The following is a 20,016-nucleotide window of genomic DNA, read 5'->3' as shown; positions in this document are numbered from 1 at the left end:
GAACCAACTGTCAGTGTTCTAAAAGCCTCACAGCTGCTGGGTTTGCCTAATCAGGGGGCCACACCCACACCAGACTTTGATTTCATGTGAGACAGTCATAGCTTCCCTCAGAGAATCCTGGGAAGTGTAGTTTGTGAAGGGTGCTGAGAGGAGACTGTTATTCCACTGACAGAGCTTCAGTGGCCAGAGTGGTTTAACAGTCAGCCACTCTGATTGAAGGTCTGTGAGGGGAACAAGGCATCTCCTAGCAACTCTAAGCACCCTTCACTAATTTGGAACCTTTTGGAGGCGGCAGGGGTTGCTGGGGCCAGGTCAGACTCTTCACTATGTGTCTGTGGTCGAGGTTAGTTTTCAGGCAGACTGGTGGTGCAAGGGTCACACCATCATTTTATTCTGCCCCAGGATTGGACACCTGCCCTGTGAGGGTGTTATAGTGTTCTTGGATGCCTGAGGCGTCAAGCATGGTTGTCTGATACTCATGAGGAGTGATCTCCCCACACAAAGTTTGGTTTAGTGTCACAAGACTTTGGAGCGGACCCCTTGGGGGGGTTTAGGGACATGCTGCTCCAGAATTTGAGTTGCCTACATGGTAGTGGAATTGCCTACCTGGCACAGTCTATCTTGGGTTTTCATAAATGCAGGTACAGGCCATCGGAAGGTGGACATATAGAATACATTCACCCCTGGGGCGAGCCTGAAGGTCCAGGACCCAACATTCACAATTGTTTCTGTATTGGCAGGTTGCTGGATGGGGATGGAGCAGATGAGCAGCCTACTCTGCAGCCATGGCAAGCTTACGTTGGTTCACAGCTGGGCCTCTGATGGTGGGCCATGGTTCGTTGGCTGGGTCAACAGAGTATGCTCTGGGATGGGCTTCTACCCACATTGTTCCAGCATGGTTCAGTGCAGACAGTTCCGCATGTGGTGGTCATTCCCCTGGGTGGGAATGACCTCGGTTACTTGAGACAAGGCCCTCAGATGGCAGGCATGTGACGACATGCAGTTCGGCAAGGCAACACTGGCCTTTGGTATGTCTGCTGTGGTCAGACATTCTCCCACGCAGGGTGTGGCATGGTGCATGGGATCTGAAGGGGATTGATTGGGCATGGAAGATCAACCAGCAGATTCGGTTGGCTCTTCTTCAGCAAGGGGGGTTGGCTGTTCCGCATCCCCACATACATCATTCAAGGGTTTAACTTTATAGGGCCGATGGCGTTCATTGGTCAGATGCAGGGAACAACGTCTTCTGGGGAGACCTGCAGAGATGTCCGTGAGATATTCTTCTTGGCAGTGGGGTAAAGGGGGACTCCTTTTGTGGCAGATAGGTGCGGGAAGGGAAGTAGGTAAGGACAGCTTGGTGGCCCCCTTAGGCACATTTGGAAGTGACTGATAGTTCCGGAGGCCTGCCAGGAAGGGCTTTATGGCCCAAGGGCAGGATATGGACTGCTTCTGGGGCCTTCTTGCCTCATCCACCCGAGGGTTGTATGGCCCCGGGGGGGTGACGTGTGTAGGCCCCCGTGCTCACCCAAAGGTGTGCTGGGGTAAGGGGTATGAAAAAAGGGCTTATACTTGTCCCAGTAGGGGCTGGTTCCCCGAGAGCTGTAAACAAAGTCTTGCTTATGGATAGTTCCGCACCTAGGTTTCCCTCTGCAGGTCACTTAAAGTTCTGGTTTTATAGTTCAATAAAGTGGCCCTTTGTTCAACCCAGTTTATTGTGTCTGTGTCTTATTTCAACCCTCGGCCACAATGTACCCTTGTCTCTCTTTTATGCTTTTCCCCCTTTAACTATACCATTATTTCACCCTATTCTCATAATTTAGATTGGAAGCCATCCAGGGCAAAGACTCAAAAAAGCCTGCCCAGGCTTTAATGATCAGCAACTGAGGCCCATCTATAACACATATTAGCCTGACAGGGACCAGGGACAAGGACTCTTGGGCGGTGGCCCCACACTTATAGAACTCACTGCCCAGAAAATGAAAGAACTCATTTTTAAAACTTTTACAAAATAACATACACCATTTTAATTTCAGTCTCCTTTTTATAATTGCTGCGGTTTATATAAATTGCTGTGATGCTCTTCACTTCTGTGGTTCAGTTTTAAGAGGAGTGTGATGTTGTTTAAATTGGCTGAGTATTTTATCATGTTTTATCTAGTAATAGGCAATTCACCTTTCTTGTCCTCCTTGGTCTCTCAGCGGCTTTTGATACTGTCGACCACAGTATCCTTCTACTTCGCCTGGAGGGATTGGGAATTGGAGGCACTGTATTACAGTGGTTCCATTCCTTTCTCTCCGACAGGTACCAACAGGTAGCATTGGGGGAGGAGGTTTCAGACCCTTGGCCTCTCAATTGTGGTGTGCCACAGGGCTCTATCCTCTCTCCCATGCTATTTAACATTTATATGAAGCCGCTGGGGACAATCATTAGGAGATTTGGGCTGCAGTGTCACCAATATGCGGATGACACTCAGCTCTATCTCTCGTTTAAATCTTCACCAGAGTTGGCTGTGGAGACCTTGTCCAAGTGCCTGGAATCCGTGAGTGGATGGATGGGAAGGAACAAGCTGAAGTTGAACCCCGATAAGACAGAGGTGCTACTCGTGGGGGACAAGAGAAGGTTGGGAGATGTTGACCTGAAGTTCAATGGGGTGAGTCTACCCCTGAAGGACCAGGTCCGCAGCCTTGGGGTTGTGCTTGATTCCAGGCTGTCCATGGAGGCTCAGATTTCGGCAGTGAGTCGGGCAGCCTGGTATCAACTACACCTTATACGAAGGCTGCAACCCTACCTTCCTGTTCATCAGCTCCCACTAGTGGTACACGCCCTGGTCACCTCTCGTCTGGACTACTGTAACACGCTCTACGTGGGGTTACCCTTGAAAACGGTCCGGAAATTACAACTTATACAAAATGCGGTGGCTCGACTACTTACGAATAGTCGCAGCCGGGATCACATCACACCAGTGTTGTTCGATCTACACTGGCTTCCAGTTGTTTTCCGAGCCCAATTCAAGGTGTTGGTATTGACCTTTAAATCCCTACATGGTTTCGGCCCAGTTTATCTTACGGAGCGCCTTCAACGCCACCAAGTATGCCGCCCAACAAGATCGGCCACACAGGGCCTTCTCTCAATCCCGCCAACAAAAACAGCCAGATTGGCGGGTACTAGAGAGAGGGCATTCTCAGTGGCGGCCCCCACTCTTTGGAACTCCCTCCCACACGATCTCCGGCACGCCTCTTCCCTAAATGTATTTTGGAAAGCCTTAAAGACCTGGCTTTTTCAACAGGCCTTCGGGATCTCCGGGGAGGGTTAATTTTTATAACTCAAATGCCTCCTGCCCTGTTTTAATATTGTTGTTGCAGCTGCATTGTTTTTACACTGTTTTTATATTGTATCACTGTATTTTATGATTTTGTATTTTAATGATTTTGTACGTCGCCTAAAGTGGCCATTGGCCAGATAGGCGGCACAGAAATTAAATTTATATATATATATATTTTATTATTATTATTATTATTATTATTATTATTATTATTAAATCAGGCACTCAGTCAAAATATCTTTGCTTTATATTACTTCATCAAACAGGTGGCATTAAATAAACAAATACGTTTTAATAATTTGCACCATTCTCATTATGTGAAACAGTCCATAGAACTGGGCCAACTACTTGCAGTATTCATGCATATATTGTTACTATTTAGGACAGGGACAGCGAACACAGTATCCTGCTGATGTTATTGGAGTACAGTTACTATCAGCCCCAGCAAGCATGGCCAATTATCATGGATGATTGGAGACGTAGCCCAGCTAAATCTGGAAGTTGCCACATTTCATAGCTCTGGTGAAGAATAATAGGGATGAGTTTCCTAGATATTTCTGTATGCATTCACAGGTTGCCAGAACACCTACATCTACACAAAAAAGAACAAATTCTTAGAAGAGTGTCTTAAACCCAATAGCTTTGACAGAGAACTTTTTATCTCTTTGTTTCTCATGCTATAGATTACTGGATTCAATAAAGGTGGAACCAAGGAATATAGCACTGCAAATGCTAAATCCAGATGCAATGAACTATCAGAGGGCAGCCTGAGGAAGGCAAAATATCCAGTGAATAAATATATGGAGACAACAATGAGGTGGGGAAGGCATGTTGAGAAGGCCTTTTGCCTTCCTTCAGTGGAGGGTTTCCTCAGCACTGCAGTGAAGATGTGCACGTAGGTTATAATGATGAAGATAAAACATCCTAAGCTAATGAAAACACTTAACACAATAACTCCAGTTTCAATTAGATACAAATCAGAGCAAGCCAGCTTAAGTAACTGTGGGATTTCACAGAAAAACTGATTGACAACATTGGAGCAAAAAGGGGATGCAAAGGTGCCTCCTGTGTTTAACACTCCATAGAGAAAGCCAGTGATCCATACACTAGCAACCATTTGGATGCAGGCTTTCTTATTCATCAACATTTCATACTGTAATGGATTACAAATAGCAACATACCGATCATATGCCATGACGGTGAGAAGAGAGAAATTTGATGCTGAAAAGAAAACATGTAAGAGGACTTGAGTAGCACACCCCAAGTATGAAATGTGTCTGGTATTCATGAGAGAATTGGCCATGGATTTGGGGATAATGACTGAAGCTTGGCCCAGGTCCTGCATGGCTAAGTTCATCAGGAAGAAGTACATGGGGGTGTGCAGGCGATAGTCAGAGGCGACTGCAGAGATGATGAGAAGATTCCCGATAACTGTTGCCAGGTAAAAAGCAAGGAACACAAAGAAGTACAGAATCTGCAGTTCCCGAACCTCTGAGAATTCCAGGAGAAGAAATTCTGTCAGAGAGGATTGATTAGCTATGCTTTGCTCCTTCACATCCATGTTGCCTTTGGAAGGAAAAAGAGGACAGGTATTAAATTGAGACCATGATATATTAACACCTGGAGCTTCAGTATTTTAATTTTTAGCATATTGTTATTATTTTTCAAAATCTAAATAATTAGAAGAGGAAGGAGGGAACAAGTTCTATGCAATAAATGCTATGTTTGAATGATGATAATGATAATGATATTTATGCTTGTAAAGTCTTTATTTGTGCAGATGTCACTAAGACAGAATTTTATTTTTCACTTCCGGGAAGGGTGACTTCGCTTGTGCCTGCTTTTGAGACGGGCTCCCGCCTCAAAAGAAGCTTATTCAGATATAAATCAGTCAGAACATTTTTTTTTTGACTGATGAAATTTCTCCCGGGCAGGGAGAAATGTAGAGATCAACCTCAAAAGCCTGTTTTTCTTGGGAGGACTGGATTTCATTAATTTATGAGAAAAGGTCCTGCCAGCAATGCCGGATGGACTTCCGAACAAGCTCTATCTGTTTATGCGATACGTTTATCTTTTCTTCAAAGAGAAAACAGACTAACAGGCAAGCACCCTTCTTTCCATTATTTTTTTTACTTGGTTTAAATTGTTGCAGCAAAAGGAGATTTGTCAGATTGATCGGCTTTGGAGAACTTCTGGGTGAGCTATAACTCTTCTCTGTTATTCACGAAATTAACAGCTTATCTCTGTTTTTGTTGCAAAAAGCTGTCCTGGAAGTGCATTCTAAAGATATAAACAGAAGAGGGATTTCTATTCCGAGGAACATTATATTGTCTGGGACTATTCTCTTTTTGGTCTATTTTATTTTGACGAATCTGCTTCTTCACGACGCCACTAACTGTTTTGATGCTGGGAACTAAATTTGTTTTGTATTCTTGAACATAGAGAGATAAGGCAGGCTGCTCTGTTTATACTGTGATGTCATCAAGCCTGGAATATTAACCCAATTGTTGTTGAAATAAGAAGTGGTTCTTCTTTATTTTTGTTTTGCTTTGTTTTCGTGGTTTTAAAAATGGCAATCAAGAAAGTGGCTGAGAATCTGGAAGTAATTATGTTTCAGAAAATAATGGATGAGATTGAGTTAACGAAACAAACCCTGCGACAGGGCAGTAAGGAGCTGTAAATTGAACTTAGCAAAATGACGCAGGAGCTTAAAGAAATAGGGGGTCCTGTGAGAGAGGAGAATGAGAACAGAGATGAGAAGAAAAGAAAAAATAAAGGGAAGATACAAGCTCTGGAGATTGGAACAAATGTGGAATTGGAAAAAGATCTGGAGTTTATGGATATTAGAAATAAAATCTACTGTTTCGAATTTAACGTTATCTCTGAAGAAATTAATGAAGATATTAGAGATAAAGTTATCAATGGCTTGGATAATCTTCTGGACTGGAATGACGTGATGGAGCTTGATATAGAGAAAATCTATAGAATTAACTGCAGCCATGTGACAATGGAAAAACTCTCAAGAGATGAGCCAGTGCATTTTGTAAAAAAGAAGAACAGAGATATGACTTTACAACAGTACTTCAGCAACTTATTCAGAATGGATGGCAAGAAAATATTTGGGATAGAGGAAATTCCCATCAGACTCTTATTATATGACTATGGCTACGACAGCAAGATTATTATGGAATACTGATAATGGAAGATTGGACACTGAAATTACTGGACTTAACAGGACTACTGAAGATGGAAGATGGAATTAATAGGGATAATGGAATAATGGCTATTGAAATTATTGGACCTAACAGATTTTGATGAGATGGATTAATTGAAATGTTTATTTGGACTATGGTTATGACAATAAGATTATTATTATTATTAACGAGATGGATTAATCGACATGTTTATTTGGAGGAAAATTGATAGATATATTTCTTAAAGAATTGAAACCTCTCTTTGACTTTTTGTGGAAAGAATAAAGTAATGTTTATGAGATTTGATGATTAATTAAGATAACTACTGGAGGAAAGTGATTTTATAATATAATTTAAGAGACAGGATTGTTATATATTGTAGACCTATAACTGATTTGATCTGTGACAAATGGGAAGTCAACATTTTATTTTTTTGTTTAATCATTTTTGTTTTGTTTTGTTTTTTGTCTTTGAATGTTTTATGATTTTGTTTTGTATGTTTTATGAAAATTTGAATAAAAATTATTGTAAAAAAAAAAAAGACAGAATTTTATTTTAAAGTCTGAGATTCTAAACAAAATAAACTGCCAGGTATGCCACCTTCCACCAACTGAGTTCCTGCCAGTGAATGAAATTCCACTTTCACAAAAGGGTTGTTCCACATTTACAAGTGATGCTAGGTTCCAAGCCAGTCGTACTATTTCCTCCCTCAAAGTATGAACAATAAATGGAAAAAGGTCATTTCATACCGTGTTAGAAACAAAGATGATGAGGTGAAATGAATAGTGATGATCATCAACAAGTGGTAATTCACCACAATGGACATACCTAATCTTTAACATACTGAAAAGTAGAGAGAGGAATGCTACCATTTCTTTGTTACTCTTGATTTTGTATCAGGCACAGATGCTTGGTAACATGTAGTAAACGTATAACTTACTGCTATATACAGTATGGCATTGGTGAAAGGCTGTAGCTCAGTGACAAAGTACATGCTTAGATGGAACAAACTAAGAATTCAATCACTGCTCTCTCTAGTAAGGACTAGCAAAGATCTCTGACTGACATCCTGGCGAGCTGCTGCCTGTCAGTATACTCCAGCCTGTTCCAAACTGGTGGCCTCTAGAAGGTTTCGACTACAACTCCCATTGACCCTAAGCATTGGTCATGCTGCCTGGGACAGATGGAACTGTACTGTAAAAGTGGTGGAGGGCACTAGGTTGGGGAAGGCTGTGGTAGGCATACTGAATCCAAGGAATGAATGGTCTGACCCAGCATGAGGAAGCTTCCTATGTGACAATGGTAGCATGCATTCCACCAGAGAGAAGGCTTTGAAAGAAGAGGCCATTGCTGCAAATAGGTGGTCCAGAAATGGTTACAGATGATGACCAAAAGGAAAATGAAGGTTGGCTTGTGGGGAGAAGGAGAGAGAGTTTGATGTTGGTGAAAAAGGTGAAAAAGTAGCTCTCTGGGAATCACAGCATTTCTTGATGTATGAAATATAATGACTAGAAATAAGGTGAAAATGGAACTGGACTGCCTTCAAGTCAATCCTGACTTATGGCGACCCTATGAATAGAGTGAGTGTTCATGGCAAGTGGTATTCAGAGGGGGTTTACCATTGCCTCCCTCTGAGGGTAGTCCACCCCAGCTGGCTAGGGCCTGCTCAGCTTGCCACAGCTGCACAAGCCTGCTCCTTCCTTGTCCGCATCTGCCAGCTGGGGGGCAACTGGGCTTCTTGGGACTGTGCAGCTTGCCCACGGCTGCACTGGTGGCAGAGCATGTAACCCCTGAGCCACTCACTGTGGGGTGATCTTTAGCTGGCCCTTGACTTCCAGGAGACACGAGCAGGGATTTGAACTCACAGACTCTGGCTTCCCAGCCAGGGTCTCCTCCCCACTGTGCTATACCAGCTTACAGAAATAAGGTAGTTGTTTTTAAAGAAAATTTAGCTTCCACTGTGACATTATTCAGCAATGACATAGAAGCAATTCACACACTCACAGCATATTCTTCCATTACTTCAGAGAATATTGACTTATAATGTGTGAATTCATACTCCTGAATATTTCAGGGCTTTCTTGGAAATGCTTCTTATTAAACTTCCAAATTCACTTTACATTAATTTTTGATGGCAGATCTTCATGCCTATTGTAGATCTCTTGGTCTTAGAAATTATGCAACATTCCTTTAATTCCTTGTTTATGTTCAAATATCCAGGAAAAAAAATCCAAAAAACAGAGAACTCACATAAGGCAGTGTACTTTTGTTTACGCCTTCTTCATGGACAGAGAGAGAGTTGCAGGAGAGAGTGACTAAATGTGGAAGAGAGAATATCACAGATGGAGTTGGGGTAGTGAAACAGCAAGCAGGAGATATTCATTCTTTTGATTGTAAAGAATTAATTAGATATAGGAAGTACCTTACTATTTTTGTTCAGAGATTTCTCTCAACTTCAGGTTCTCTGCTCCTCCAGTGATGTTAGCTTACTGCGTATGTGTCAAGTCATACATGCCATTTTATAAGAGTCCTCCTGTGTTCCGATCTGTGATGGTAGAGAGAATATATCAACATGAGGTGATTTCTTATCATCTCTTTTGTGTTCCCAGAGATTTGCTCCCAGAGGAATCCAACACAACTCGTTATTAGAGGCACACAGAAAGAGAGCTAACTTTTTCATGCTGGCTATATCAACTTTATTCCTTTACATGCAATTGTTATGCTTACTAATGACTATGCTATGTACATAGATAGGGAACCACATGAGGTGTAACCCGTTAACTATGGCATAGAAAAAATAAAACAAAACTAAATTGTCTGAATGTTCTTGAAGCTTTTGCACTGCACCCAGATGGTATCTCCTCACTTTGAATTAATCTGTAGCAGAAGCACTCTACCTCTGCTGTATTAAAGTCTGAGAATGAAAATATCAGGGAAGGTTTGGGTATCTTGTCTTGAGAATGTTTGGTGATCTTTATGCAATCTTCTATACAAGTCCTTGTAGGAAGATCTGCAACATCACCTCAAATTCTATTTTAAACCCAAATTAGAAAGCAGTTTGGAAATTTTGCTGGTCTCATCATATGAGGAAGATGTCTTTCCCTATCTGCTTATCACTCTCCCAAATTCACAGGAAGTGACTGACCAGAGTTTTGTCCCAATGAGGTGATATAAATGCTGCTGCTGTTATTGCTGCTGCTTTGTAATATCCCACTGCCCACCTCAAAGAAGCTCAAGTTGCCATGTGTTGTTCTCCACCCCCACAAACACACTCGTTTAATCCTCATAGCAATTCTAAGGCTGTGTACACACCATACAGTTGAAGCCCATTTAAAACACCTTCCCCCAGGAATCTTGGGAACTGTAGTTTGGTCCCTACAGAGCTACATTTCCCATCACCCTTAAGAAACTATAGTTCTTAGGATTCTGTGGGTGGGGAGGTAATGTGCTTTGAATGTTCGGTATGTACACAGACAAGGAGGAAGGTAAGCTTAAAAGATAGTGACAGGTTCAAGTTCACACAGTAAGCTTTGTGGCTGAGTAGGAATTTGAACAGAGTTCGATATAAACTAGATTTCCCAAACCTGGAGCTCTCCAAACGTTTCTCAGTACAACTCCCATCAGTACCAACCAGCATCACCAATGGTTACTTTAGTCCAAACCTACTGCGGAGCACCAGGTTGAAGGGGGCACCAGGTTGGAAAAGTGCAAGTGCAAATTTCAAAGAATGGCTGAGTTTTGGTTCTCATATTCTTTTGGAAAGTGCACATTTGATAGATTCGGCTTTAAATGGGGACAGAATCAAACTTTCCCCAATCCCTAGCTGTCTTACATTGTTTTCCACTGACCCCACCCCACCCAACTCCCTGGCTCTCATTTTACCCTCATAGCAACTTGAAGAGGAAGTTTAGCTTAAGAGATGGGGACAGATCCGAGATCATAAAGTGAGTGGGAATTTGGATGTAGTTCAGTGTGGTGTAGTGGCTTGAGTTTTGGGCTATGACCTGGGAGACCAGGGTTCAAATCCCTACACAGCCATGAAGCTCACTGGGTGACCTTAGGCCAGTCACTGCCTCTCAGCCTCAGAGGAAGGCAAAGGTATACCACCTCTGAATACCGCTTACCATGAAAACCCTGTTCATAGGGTAACCATAAGTCCATTACCATTTTCCAATACTCTAAGCTACAGTCCCTCAAAGTGGTGCCCTCCTGATGGTTTTGGCTTTTGATCCCATCAACCCCAGTCTGCGTCAATGATAACTGATTAGGAGGGGGTTCAATCCTGCAAGATGTTCCTTTGCAAGCAGCTTTCCTGAGAGATGAAATCCTCCCTCAGCAGCTCTTTGTATGGAAGATTTGACACTGCAAGGTGCTGCTTCAGCAAGTGTGGTGTTGTACAGGAAGAAGAGTCAGGCATCAGGTGGGAAGGCCAGGCAGGAAAGGAGCACCCCGAGCACTATATCCAAAGGCTTCTAACTCTGCCTTCACCCATGAAGATGCAGCTAGTCAGTTAGGTCTACCTAGGCCATTTTTGTGGTTAGTCCTTCCTATAGGATACATGCTTCTCCTACCTGCCTGATGCCCTACCCCCTGACAGCCCAAATCATCCTGAACCACCCACCAGGCCCAATGGCAATCAAGTGCTCTCTCAAACTGACTCAGGAGATGCCAAAATCTCCCCAGATAGTCCCAATTCTGTGCAGGACATGGCCAAATCATGTGCACAGCCCTACTTTGTAGGTCAAAACTAGTACTTTGACTTGGCCTGGAGAGGAAAACAAATCTCCTTGTACCGTAGGCCAGAGACCTCAACCCAACTTAAATGCATAGTAATGTTGTAATCTGTCACCATCAAGGAGTCCCAAAAGCCTGGGAACCAGCTATTGTAAGACATCCTGCAGTTGCCAATCTTACCAGGATTGGAAGACTAACCAAAACCTACCCCGTAAAGCTAGTCACACTGCCACTATTCCTTCTGTCCACCTGTTTGTGCCAGAAGACCCCAAAACAATAAGTTAAACAGACGTCCTTAAGATTTTAAAGATGCAAAGCTAAAGACCAGACTCCCTGCTTCTTGGAACCCTAAGCAAAAGAGTTATACCTAGGATTGCAAGGTGTCCAGTTTTCACCTGGAGACTCTAGATTTTGGGGGTCCTCTTGTTGGCATGAGGCCTAGTAGTTTTCCATCAAGTCCGAAAGTTAAGAGGAGTTATGTCTTTGCCCTGTCTGGGAACAGACAGTGAAGGCCATTGTTATGGTAACCATCAGGATATAGACTGGGGAAGTTCTAACAGAGTCTGTGAGTTGTGGTTCCTTCTGCTTCATGCCTCTGACCTGAGAGGCTGTCTTACTTTTGCTTTCGGAGAGAAATGTGCTGTAGAGCTAGAAGGGGGGTGAATCTGCTGAAAAGCCTTAATGTCTTAATAAAGACTCTTAACATGCTCTAATGCTCTGAAGAAGTTTCTTGCTCAACTTAACTCCAACGTAATGTATGCTGTTTCACGCAACAACGCACACACGCCAACACCTCTCTGGGTCTCTGGATCAGTCACCTAAATCTCCTGACTTTCAGCTTTAATTTTTTTAAAAAATTGTTTCTAGATGGCGTGGTTCAAGAGATATACACCAAAACATCAGCTGCCCCCCTGCAACTTCTGTTAAATGAGCTAGTCACTGGCTGCTCTAACCCTGCCCTTTCAGGTTTGTTGCCAGTATATGAAGTCAGGGTTGTGACTGACAAGGGATTCGTTGACCTCTAGGCAATAGCTAGAACCTATTGCAAGGCCAGAAAACTGTTTTTTCCTGCTTGTCGGAAAATATCAGGAGGTTTATATCTTTCCTCAATAGCAAAAGTTGTTCTCACTTGTGTGCAGCATATCTTAATGCCGTTGTGATGTGTTATGCTTTTCAAATTATGAGGGGTCAAACAACTTTACCTTTTCCTGTGCTGTTGAAGATGGCAGTGTTTTGCAAACCTTCCCAATATGAAGGTTTAATCCTATACTTGCCTTTCTGAGAGTAAAGCTGCAGTGCTAATCCCACATACCAGGAGTAAACCCCATTGAGTTCTGTAGGACTTACTTTTGAATAAACATGGTTAGGATTGTGCTGCAAATTTATGGGACTGTTGAGTGAACTTAGAAAAGGATTGTGTTTGAGTTGTAAATCTTTCTCTCCCCCATGAATCCTACCCTTTAAAGCAATTTGGCAGCACTTACTTAGGTGCCATTGCTTTTATTATGTAGGAAACTAATACTGAGTTTTTAAACAAATGTTCTGCAATAACCAACTGCTTTTTACAATAAACTATTATATAGGGTGTATGTATTTCACATCTCCAGTGTGTGTGAATATGGAGTCTTTCCAACATCCCTATGAGGTAGGGTTGCTGACTGGAAACCAAGGCAGTTCACAATAAGAAATAAAACCCTTTAAAATCCAATAACTATAAAAACAAGTATAAAACAGTTGCAAAACAGCTTAAAGTGGCATTATTCATAGTCTGGGTTAGGTGAGGTGGCAGTTCTGTGCATGCTTCCGTGTTTGAGAAAGCACTATTGAATACATTGGGACTTTCTTCTGAGTAAATATTCATAGGATTGCACTATAAATATCTTTACAGATTGTGTAAATAATAAAGATCTTTGATAGTCATGCTTATTTAAATATTTTTTCATACTATGTCCCAATAAGTAACTGATTTCACACTATAGTTATACATTATTTCCTGTACATTTAATTGTGCTCATCTTTTGGGGGGTGGTTATGGTTCCCATCTGTTGTTTTCATCCTGAGGGACAGATTAGGCTGATAGAAAGTGAATAGCCCATGGTCACCCACTAAACCTTATAGCTCTTTCCAATTTAAAAAAAATAATAAAAATATTTACATGCAGGCAAAGTTTATGAAGTCGATCCACACAATACATTTAAAGCACATCCAACTTGCATTTAAAGTGCATGACTTCCCTCAAAGAATCCTGGGAAGTGTAGTTTTCCCCTCACAATCATTGTTCCCATCAACCTTAACAAACTACAGTTACCATGATTCTGTGCTTCAAATGAATATTGAATGTGCTTTAAATGCATGCTGCAGATCTGCCCTATGTATACTATGCATTCATTAGTGAATTGATTTCTTTTAAAAAAAAGATTTTTAAAAACACAGGAAGGGCTGTAGCTCAGTGGTAGGACATATACTTTGCATGCAAAGGTCCAAAATTCAATCTCTGGAAAAGACTATTGACTGGAATCCTGGAGAGCCGATGCTAGTCCATGTTATCAGTACTGAGCTATGTGGTACCAAATGGCCTGACTTGGGATAAAGCAGATTCCTTTGTTCCTAAATGTGGAAAGAGACCCAAGGGCCACAGTGACTCCAACATTTATTTATTTATTTTATTTATAACATTTATATACTGCTTTATTGTAAAAAATAAACCCTCAAAGAGGTTTACAGAAGGAATTAAAACAATAAAATAATTGGCAAAAGCCGTTAGACAGGTATTTAAAACATTCAAAATAATAAAACCAACAATGAGTTAAAAACAGATAACAGATGTGGCACCTGTAACATGGGAAACATACCTTAAACTTGGCCTGGTAGCAAATCAGCAACAAGTGCAGATTTCAGAGCAGAACTATCATGTGCTGATAGGGTCTCACTCATTTCAGCAGTCGTGCCACAGCATTCTGCACTAACTGCAGCCCCTTGGTCAGGTTGTGCTGCATGATTATTGTGATCTTGGCTGACTGGCTGCTAGGATTTTTTTTAGTTTTGGTTTTTGGTTAGAAATCCTGACTGGTTGTGGGATGCAGGGTTTTCTGCATTATTCATAGGAATCTTGTTGTGGTTACTATGTTATTGCATTTAGGAAATCATCACTGTCTTTTGTTTTTCTTAAACCCACTGATGATGCACCTTGTTGGTTGCATGACACTTTGTTTCTTGCCCAATAGTGAACATTCCAGGCAGGGGGTTGTGCCAACCCTGCTTGAATATCAATAACTTTGCAGATGATACATAGTCAAGCTTTACCAACAGAACAATCCAAACCATACCTACTCAGAAGTAGGTCCTATTGAGTTCTATGGGGCGTAGTCCCTTAGTAAGTGTGTTTAGAATTTCAGCCTTCAGGGGCATCCATCTTTACTCCTGAGTGCTCCCATCTAACACCTCCACAACACTAGACTCCTTTCTTCTACAATGGTCTTCAGGTGACTTTCCTGGCCTGAGGGCACTTGAGCCCTTCTTGCCAGAAGCATGTAGGCAAGATTAAATGTTCTCTATCCAGGCTCCCTAATCATGTGAGAAGGAATGATCCCATCACTTCAGCTGAACCTGGGAATACCCTCATTTAGCTATGATTTCTATCTTAATTTCCATTCAGAGAAATGTTTTTGTTTGAATTGTGTGCAACTGTGGTGCTTAATCTATCATGCTTAATGACATCTCTAGGGCCCGCCCCTGTAATATCACTAAGGCCCACCCCATGACATTGGGAGATGCCTACACTGGGTCTGGTCTCGTAATGTACCTCTCATACTAGCCCCAGCACAGATCTCTCACTATCCCACTAGTAGGTGCCGCCACCTGACACTCTAATGCAATACTGCCCTGAGACTGTGCCTTAGTCTCCTCCACAGATTGCTACGTAGTGTCTGGGTGCACTTACAAGCCACAACCCCCCTGTATCTTTCTGCCTTTAAAGATTACAGCCCTGGCTTTATTTTGGATACCTGCTGCTGTTACACTATCCCTTCACCGCTGCCACCATTGATACTGTTCCCAGCTTGGCATTTGCTCTGCCCACCCTTCTGGTCTGTAATATCCCAGCCAAGGATCAGCTGTGTTAGTAAACCAAAACTATTTACTTAATTCACTAATAGGCAAAGAAAACCTTGCGGTTTAAGAACATACCTATAGCCCACAGATATTTCTATCAAACTTTAAAAAGCAGGGAAATTGGGCAGCTATAGTGAATTCACCAAGGGAGGAGGAGACCTGACCTCCTCTCTGAGATATTGTACTGACCTACAAAGTTGTCAGAATGCAAACACAATTTGGGTTGGTCTTTCACAGTCCAATCCACTTCCTGTGTAGCTTGGAAGAATTTGGTAACGTGCCTTGACATACCATTTAAATTTCCTTTTTTCTCATGCTGTAGATTACTGAGTTTATCAAGGGTGGGACAATGGAGTATATGAGACTAAATGCCAAATTCAGATGTGATGGGGTGTTAGAGGTGTGCTTGACATAAGCAAAGTATCCAGTGAATACGAATATGGAGACAACAATGAGATGGGAAGGCAAGTATTTTGCCGACTTGGGCTCCAGCTGGGAGGAAGGGAGGATATAAATCAAATAAATAAATAATAAATAATAATTAATATATAACTAATTCAGCATCCCTGACAGATGGCCACCCAGCCTATCTCTAAAATCTTCTAGGCTTCTTGCTCATCATCTTTTAAGAAATTCTGTACTACTGACAAATAGCTCATGCTGTCAGGAACTTGTCCCTAATGCTTCATCAAAATCTTGTAATTTATTTATTTGTTTAAGCCATTTCTATACCGCTTAATATTTATAAAAATCTCTAAGCTTTATGAAAGATAAAACGACTGCAAATATAAATATACAATAAAGCGACAATACAAAAGCATACCTAATACAAATTAACAAATAAATATTAAAACAATTGCCTTGCACTTCTCCACTCAATATCTCTTAACCTCCTGGCTCTCACCCAGGACTCCACCAATCCACCTTGGTTCTCACCCAGGGTCCAACACACACAAATCACCCCCAAAGTCTCACAAGCTTCCCAGGGGATCCCAAAAATGGCGAACAGAAGGATGTGGGGGCAGCTGGAGGCCCGGGCCACCCCTGCGCTGGAAGAAGCTGTTGACAAGGATGCCGTTCTTGCCGAGGCAGCATAGGTAGAAGTGTGGGGCAAGGAAGGCGAGCGCCAGGTGGTGGCGCGAGATGAAGCTGGTGTGGTCCATGTTGAAGTCCACCAAGTCCTGCAAGGAGCCACGACCCATAGTCACCACCTCCCACTACATCACAAACTCCAGGTCATGGCCCTGAAGATGCACCAGCACTGGAATGCTTGAGGGCCACAAGTTCACTGCCCCTGGCTTACTTCATGTATTCCCCAACTTAAAGTGCAATCCTATATGTTTCTACTCAGATGTAAGTTTCATTGAATTTGAACCTGTTGGTGCAGGTTCTTCCTTCTGGATCCACAGAGAAAGCTCAGCTAAACATACCGAACTCCTCCAATCATTCCTCACAGGATGCCCAGTATTATATCATTAAAGCTATATACAAAATTAATCTTGGCAGAATAAGACTGGAGAAGGTATTCAAAGATAATTGCCTAAAGCCTAATAGCTTTGACACAGCATTTTTAATATCTTTGTTTCTCAAGCTGTAGTTTATTGAATTTATCAAGAGTGAGACTATGGAATATATCATGGTAAATGACAATTTAGAGGTGTTAGAGGTGTGCTTGAGGAAAGCAAAGTATCCAGTGAATACAGATGTGGAGAAAACAATGAGGTGGGAAGGCAAATTCAAAAACCATTTTGCCTTTTGCCGACCTCGGCTCCTGCTGGGAGGAAGGGAGGATATACATCAAATGATAGATAGATAGATAGATAGATAGATAGATAGATAGATAGATAGATAGATAGATAGATAGATAGATAGATAGATAGATAGATAGATAGATAGATAGATAGATAGATAGATAGATAGATAGATAGATAGATAGATAGATGGATGGATAGATGGGTGGGTGGGTGGGAGGGAGGGTGGGTGGGTGGGTGGGTGGGACGGAGGGAGGGAGGGAGGGTGGGTGGGTGGGTGGGTGGATGGGTGGGTGGGTGGGTGGATGGGTGGGTGGGTGGGACAGAGGGAGGGAGGGAGGGAGGGAGGGAGGGAGGGTGGGTGGGTGGGTGGGTGGTTCGATCGATTGATCATAAGAACATAAGAACATAAGAAGAGCCCGCTGGATCAGGCCAGTGGCCCATCTAGTCCAGCATCCTGTTCTCACAGTGGCCAACCAGGTGCCTGGGGGAAGCCCGCAAGCAGGACCCGAGTGCAAGAACACTCTCCCCTCCTGAGGCTTCCGGCAACTGGTTTTCAGAAGCATTCTGCCTCTGACTAGGGTGGCACAGCACAGCCATCATGGCTAGTAGCCATTGATAGCCCTGTCCTCCATGAATTTGTCTAATCTTCTTTTAAAGCCATCCAAGCTGGTAGCCATTACTGCATCTTGTGGGAGCAAATTCCATAGATTAACTATGCGCTGAGTAAAGAAGTACTTCCTTTTGTCTGTCCTGAATCTTCCAACATTCAGCTTCTTTGAATGTCCACGAGTTCTAGTATTATGAGAGAGGGAGAAGAACTTTTCTCTATCCACTTTCTCAATGCCATGCATAATCTTATACACTTCTATCATGTTTCCTCTGACCCGCCTTTTCTCTAAACTAAAAAGGCCCAAATGCTGCAACCTTTCCTCGTAAGGGAGTTGCTCCACCCCCTTGATCATTCTGGTTGCCCTCTTCTGAACCTTTTCCAACTCTATAATATCCTTTTTGAGATGAGGCAACCAGAACTGTACACAGTATTCCAAATGCGGCCGCACCATAGATTTATACAACGGCATTATGATATTGGCTGTTTTATTTTCAATACCTTTCCTAATTATCGCTAGCATGGAATTTGCCTTTTTCACAGCTGCCGCACACTGGGTTGACATTTTCATCGTGCTGTCCACTACAACCCCGAGGTCTCTCTCCTGCTCGGTCACCGCCAGTTCAGACCCCATGAGCGTATATGTGAAATTCAGATTTTTTGCTCCAATATGCATAATTTTACACTTGTTTATATTGAATTGCATTTGCCATTTTTCTGCCCATTCACTCAGTTTGGAGAGGTCTTTTTGGAGCTCTTCACAATCCCTTTTTGTTTTAACAACCCTGAACAATTTAGTGTTGTCAGCAAACTTGGCCACTTCACTCCTCACTCCTAATTCTAGGTCATTAATGAACAAGTTGAAAAGTACAGGTCCCAATACCGATCCTTGAGGGACTCCACTTTCTACAGCCCTCCATTGGGAGAACTGTCCGTTTATTCCTACTCTCTGCTTTCTGCTTCTTAACCAATTCCTGATCCACAAGAGGACCTCTCCTCTTATTCCATGACTGCTAAGCTTCCTCAGAAGCCTTTGGTGAGGTACCTTGTCAAACGCTTTTTGAAAGTCTAAGTACATTATGTCCACTGGATCACCTCTATCTATATGCTTGTTGACACTCTCAAAGAATTCTAATAGGTTACTGAGACAGGACTTTCCCTTGCAGAAGCCATGCTGGCTCTGCTTCAGCAAGGCTTGTTCTTCTATGTGCTTAGTTAATCTAGCTTTAATAATACTTTCTACCAGTTTTCCAGGGACAGAAGTTAAGCTAACTGCCCTGTAATTTCCGGGATCCCCTCTGGATCCCTTTTTGAAGATTGGCGTTACATTTGCCACTTTCCAGTCCTCAGGCACGGAGGAGGACCCAAGGGACAAGTTACATATTTTAGCTAGCAGATCAGCAATTTCACCTTTGAGTTCTTTGAGAACTCTCGGGTGGATGCCATCCGGGCCTGGTGATTTGTCAGTTTTTATATTGTCCATTAAGCTTAGAACTTCCTCTCTCGTTACCACTATTTGTCTCAGTTCCTCAGAATCCCTTCCTGCAAATGTTAGTTCAGGTTCAGGGATCTGCCCTATATCTTCCGCTGTGAAGACAGATGCAAAGAATTCATTTAGCTTCTCTGCAATCTCCTTATCGTTCTTTAGTACACCTTTGACTCCCTTATCATCCAAGGGTCCAATCGTCTCCCTAGATGGTCTCCTACTTTGAATGTATTTATAGAATTTTTTGTTGTTGGTTTTTATGTTCTTAGCAATGTGCTCCTCAAATTCTTTTTTAGCATCCCTTATTGTCTTCTTGCATTTCTTTTGCCAGAGTTTGTGTTCTTTTTTATTTTCTTCATTCGGACAAGACTTCCATTTTCTGAAGGAAGACTTTTTGCCTCTAAGAGCTTCCTTGACTTTGCTCGTTAACCATGCTGGCATCTTCTTGGCCCTGGCGGTACCTTTTCTGATCTGCGGTATGCACTCCAGTTGAGCTTCTAATATAGTGTTTTTAAACAACTTCCAAGCATTTTTGAGTGATGTGACCCTCTGGACTTTGTTTTTCAGCTTTCTTTTTACCAATCCCCTCATTTTTGTGAAGTTTCCTCTTTTGAAGTCAAATGTGACCGTGTTGGATTTTCTTGGCAATTGGCCAGTTACATGTATGTTTAATTTAATTAATTTAATTTAATTTAATCAATCAATCGATAGTAGAGGGGATTCTCAGTACTCAGTGGCTCCATACTTATAGAACTCTCTACCATAGGATATAAGTGAGCACATTATTTGAACCTTTTCAGAAATATCTT

At 42.3% G+C, this 20,016-nt stretch overlaps 1 protein-coding gene across 1 annotated transcript; it reads right to left on the bottom strand.

The window, feature by feature from the left end:
- Window positions 1-3,914: 3,914 nt before the first annotated feature.
- LOC133367756 (olfactory receptor 14A16-like) lies at window positions 3,915-9,057 on the bottom strand. Its single transcript, XM_061591857.1, has 2 exons — window positions 8,939-9,057; window positions 3,915-4,888 (listed from the first exon to the last, which is right to left on the bottom strand). Exon 2 carries the CDS (start codon window positions 4,881-4,883, stop codon window positions 3,915-3,917), a length of 969 nt encoding a protein of 322 aa, XP_061447841.1. The 5' UTR covers window positions 4,884-4,888; window positions 8,939-9,057.
- Window positions 9,058-20,016: the final 10,959 nt, after the last annotated feature.

Source organism: Rhineura floridana, chromosome 11 (genome assembly GCF_030035675.1).
Source record: "Rhineura floridana isolate rRhiFlo1 chromosome 11, rRhiFlo1.hap2, whole genome shotgun sequence".
Classification (NCBI taxonomy): domain Eukaryota; kingdom Metazoa; phylum Chordata; class Lepidosauria; order Squamata; family Rhineuridae; genus Rhineura; species Rhineura floridana.
Note: the sequence above shows the minus strand (reverse complement) of the source record. Positions and strands in the feature narration are given on the sequence as shown.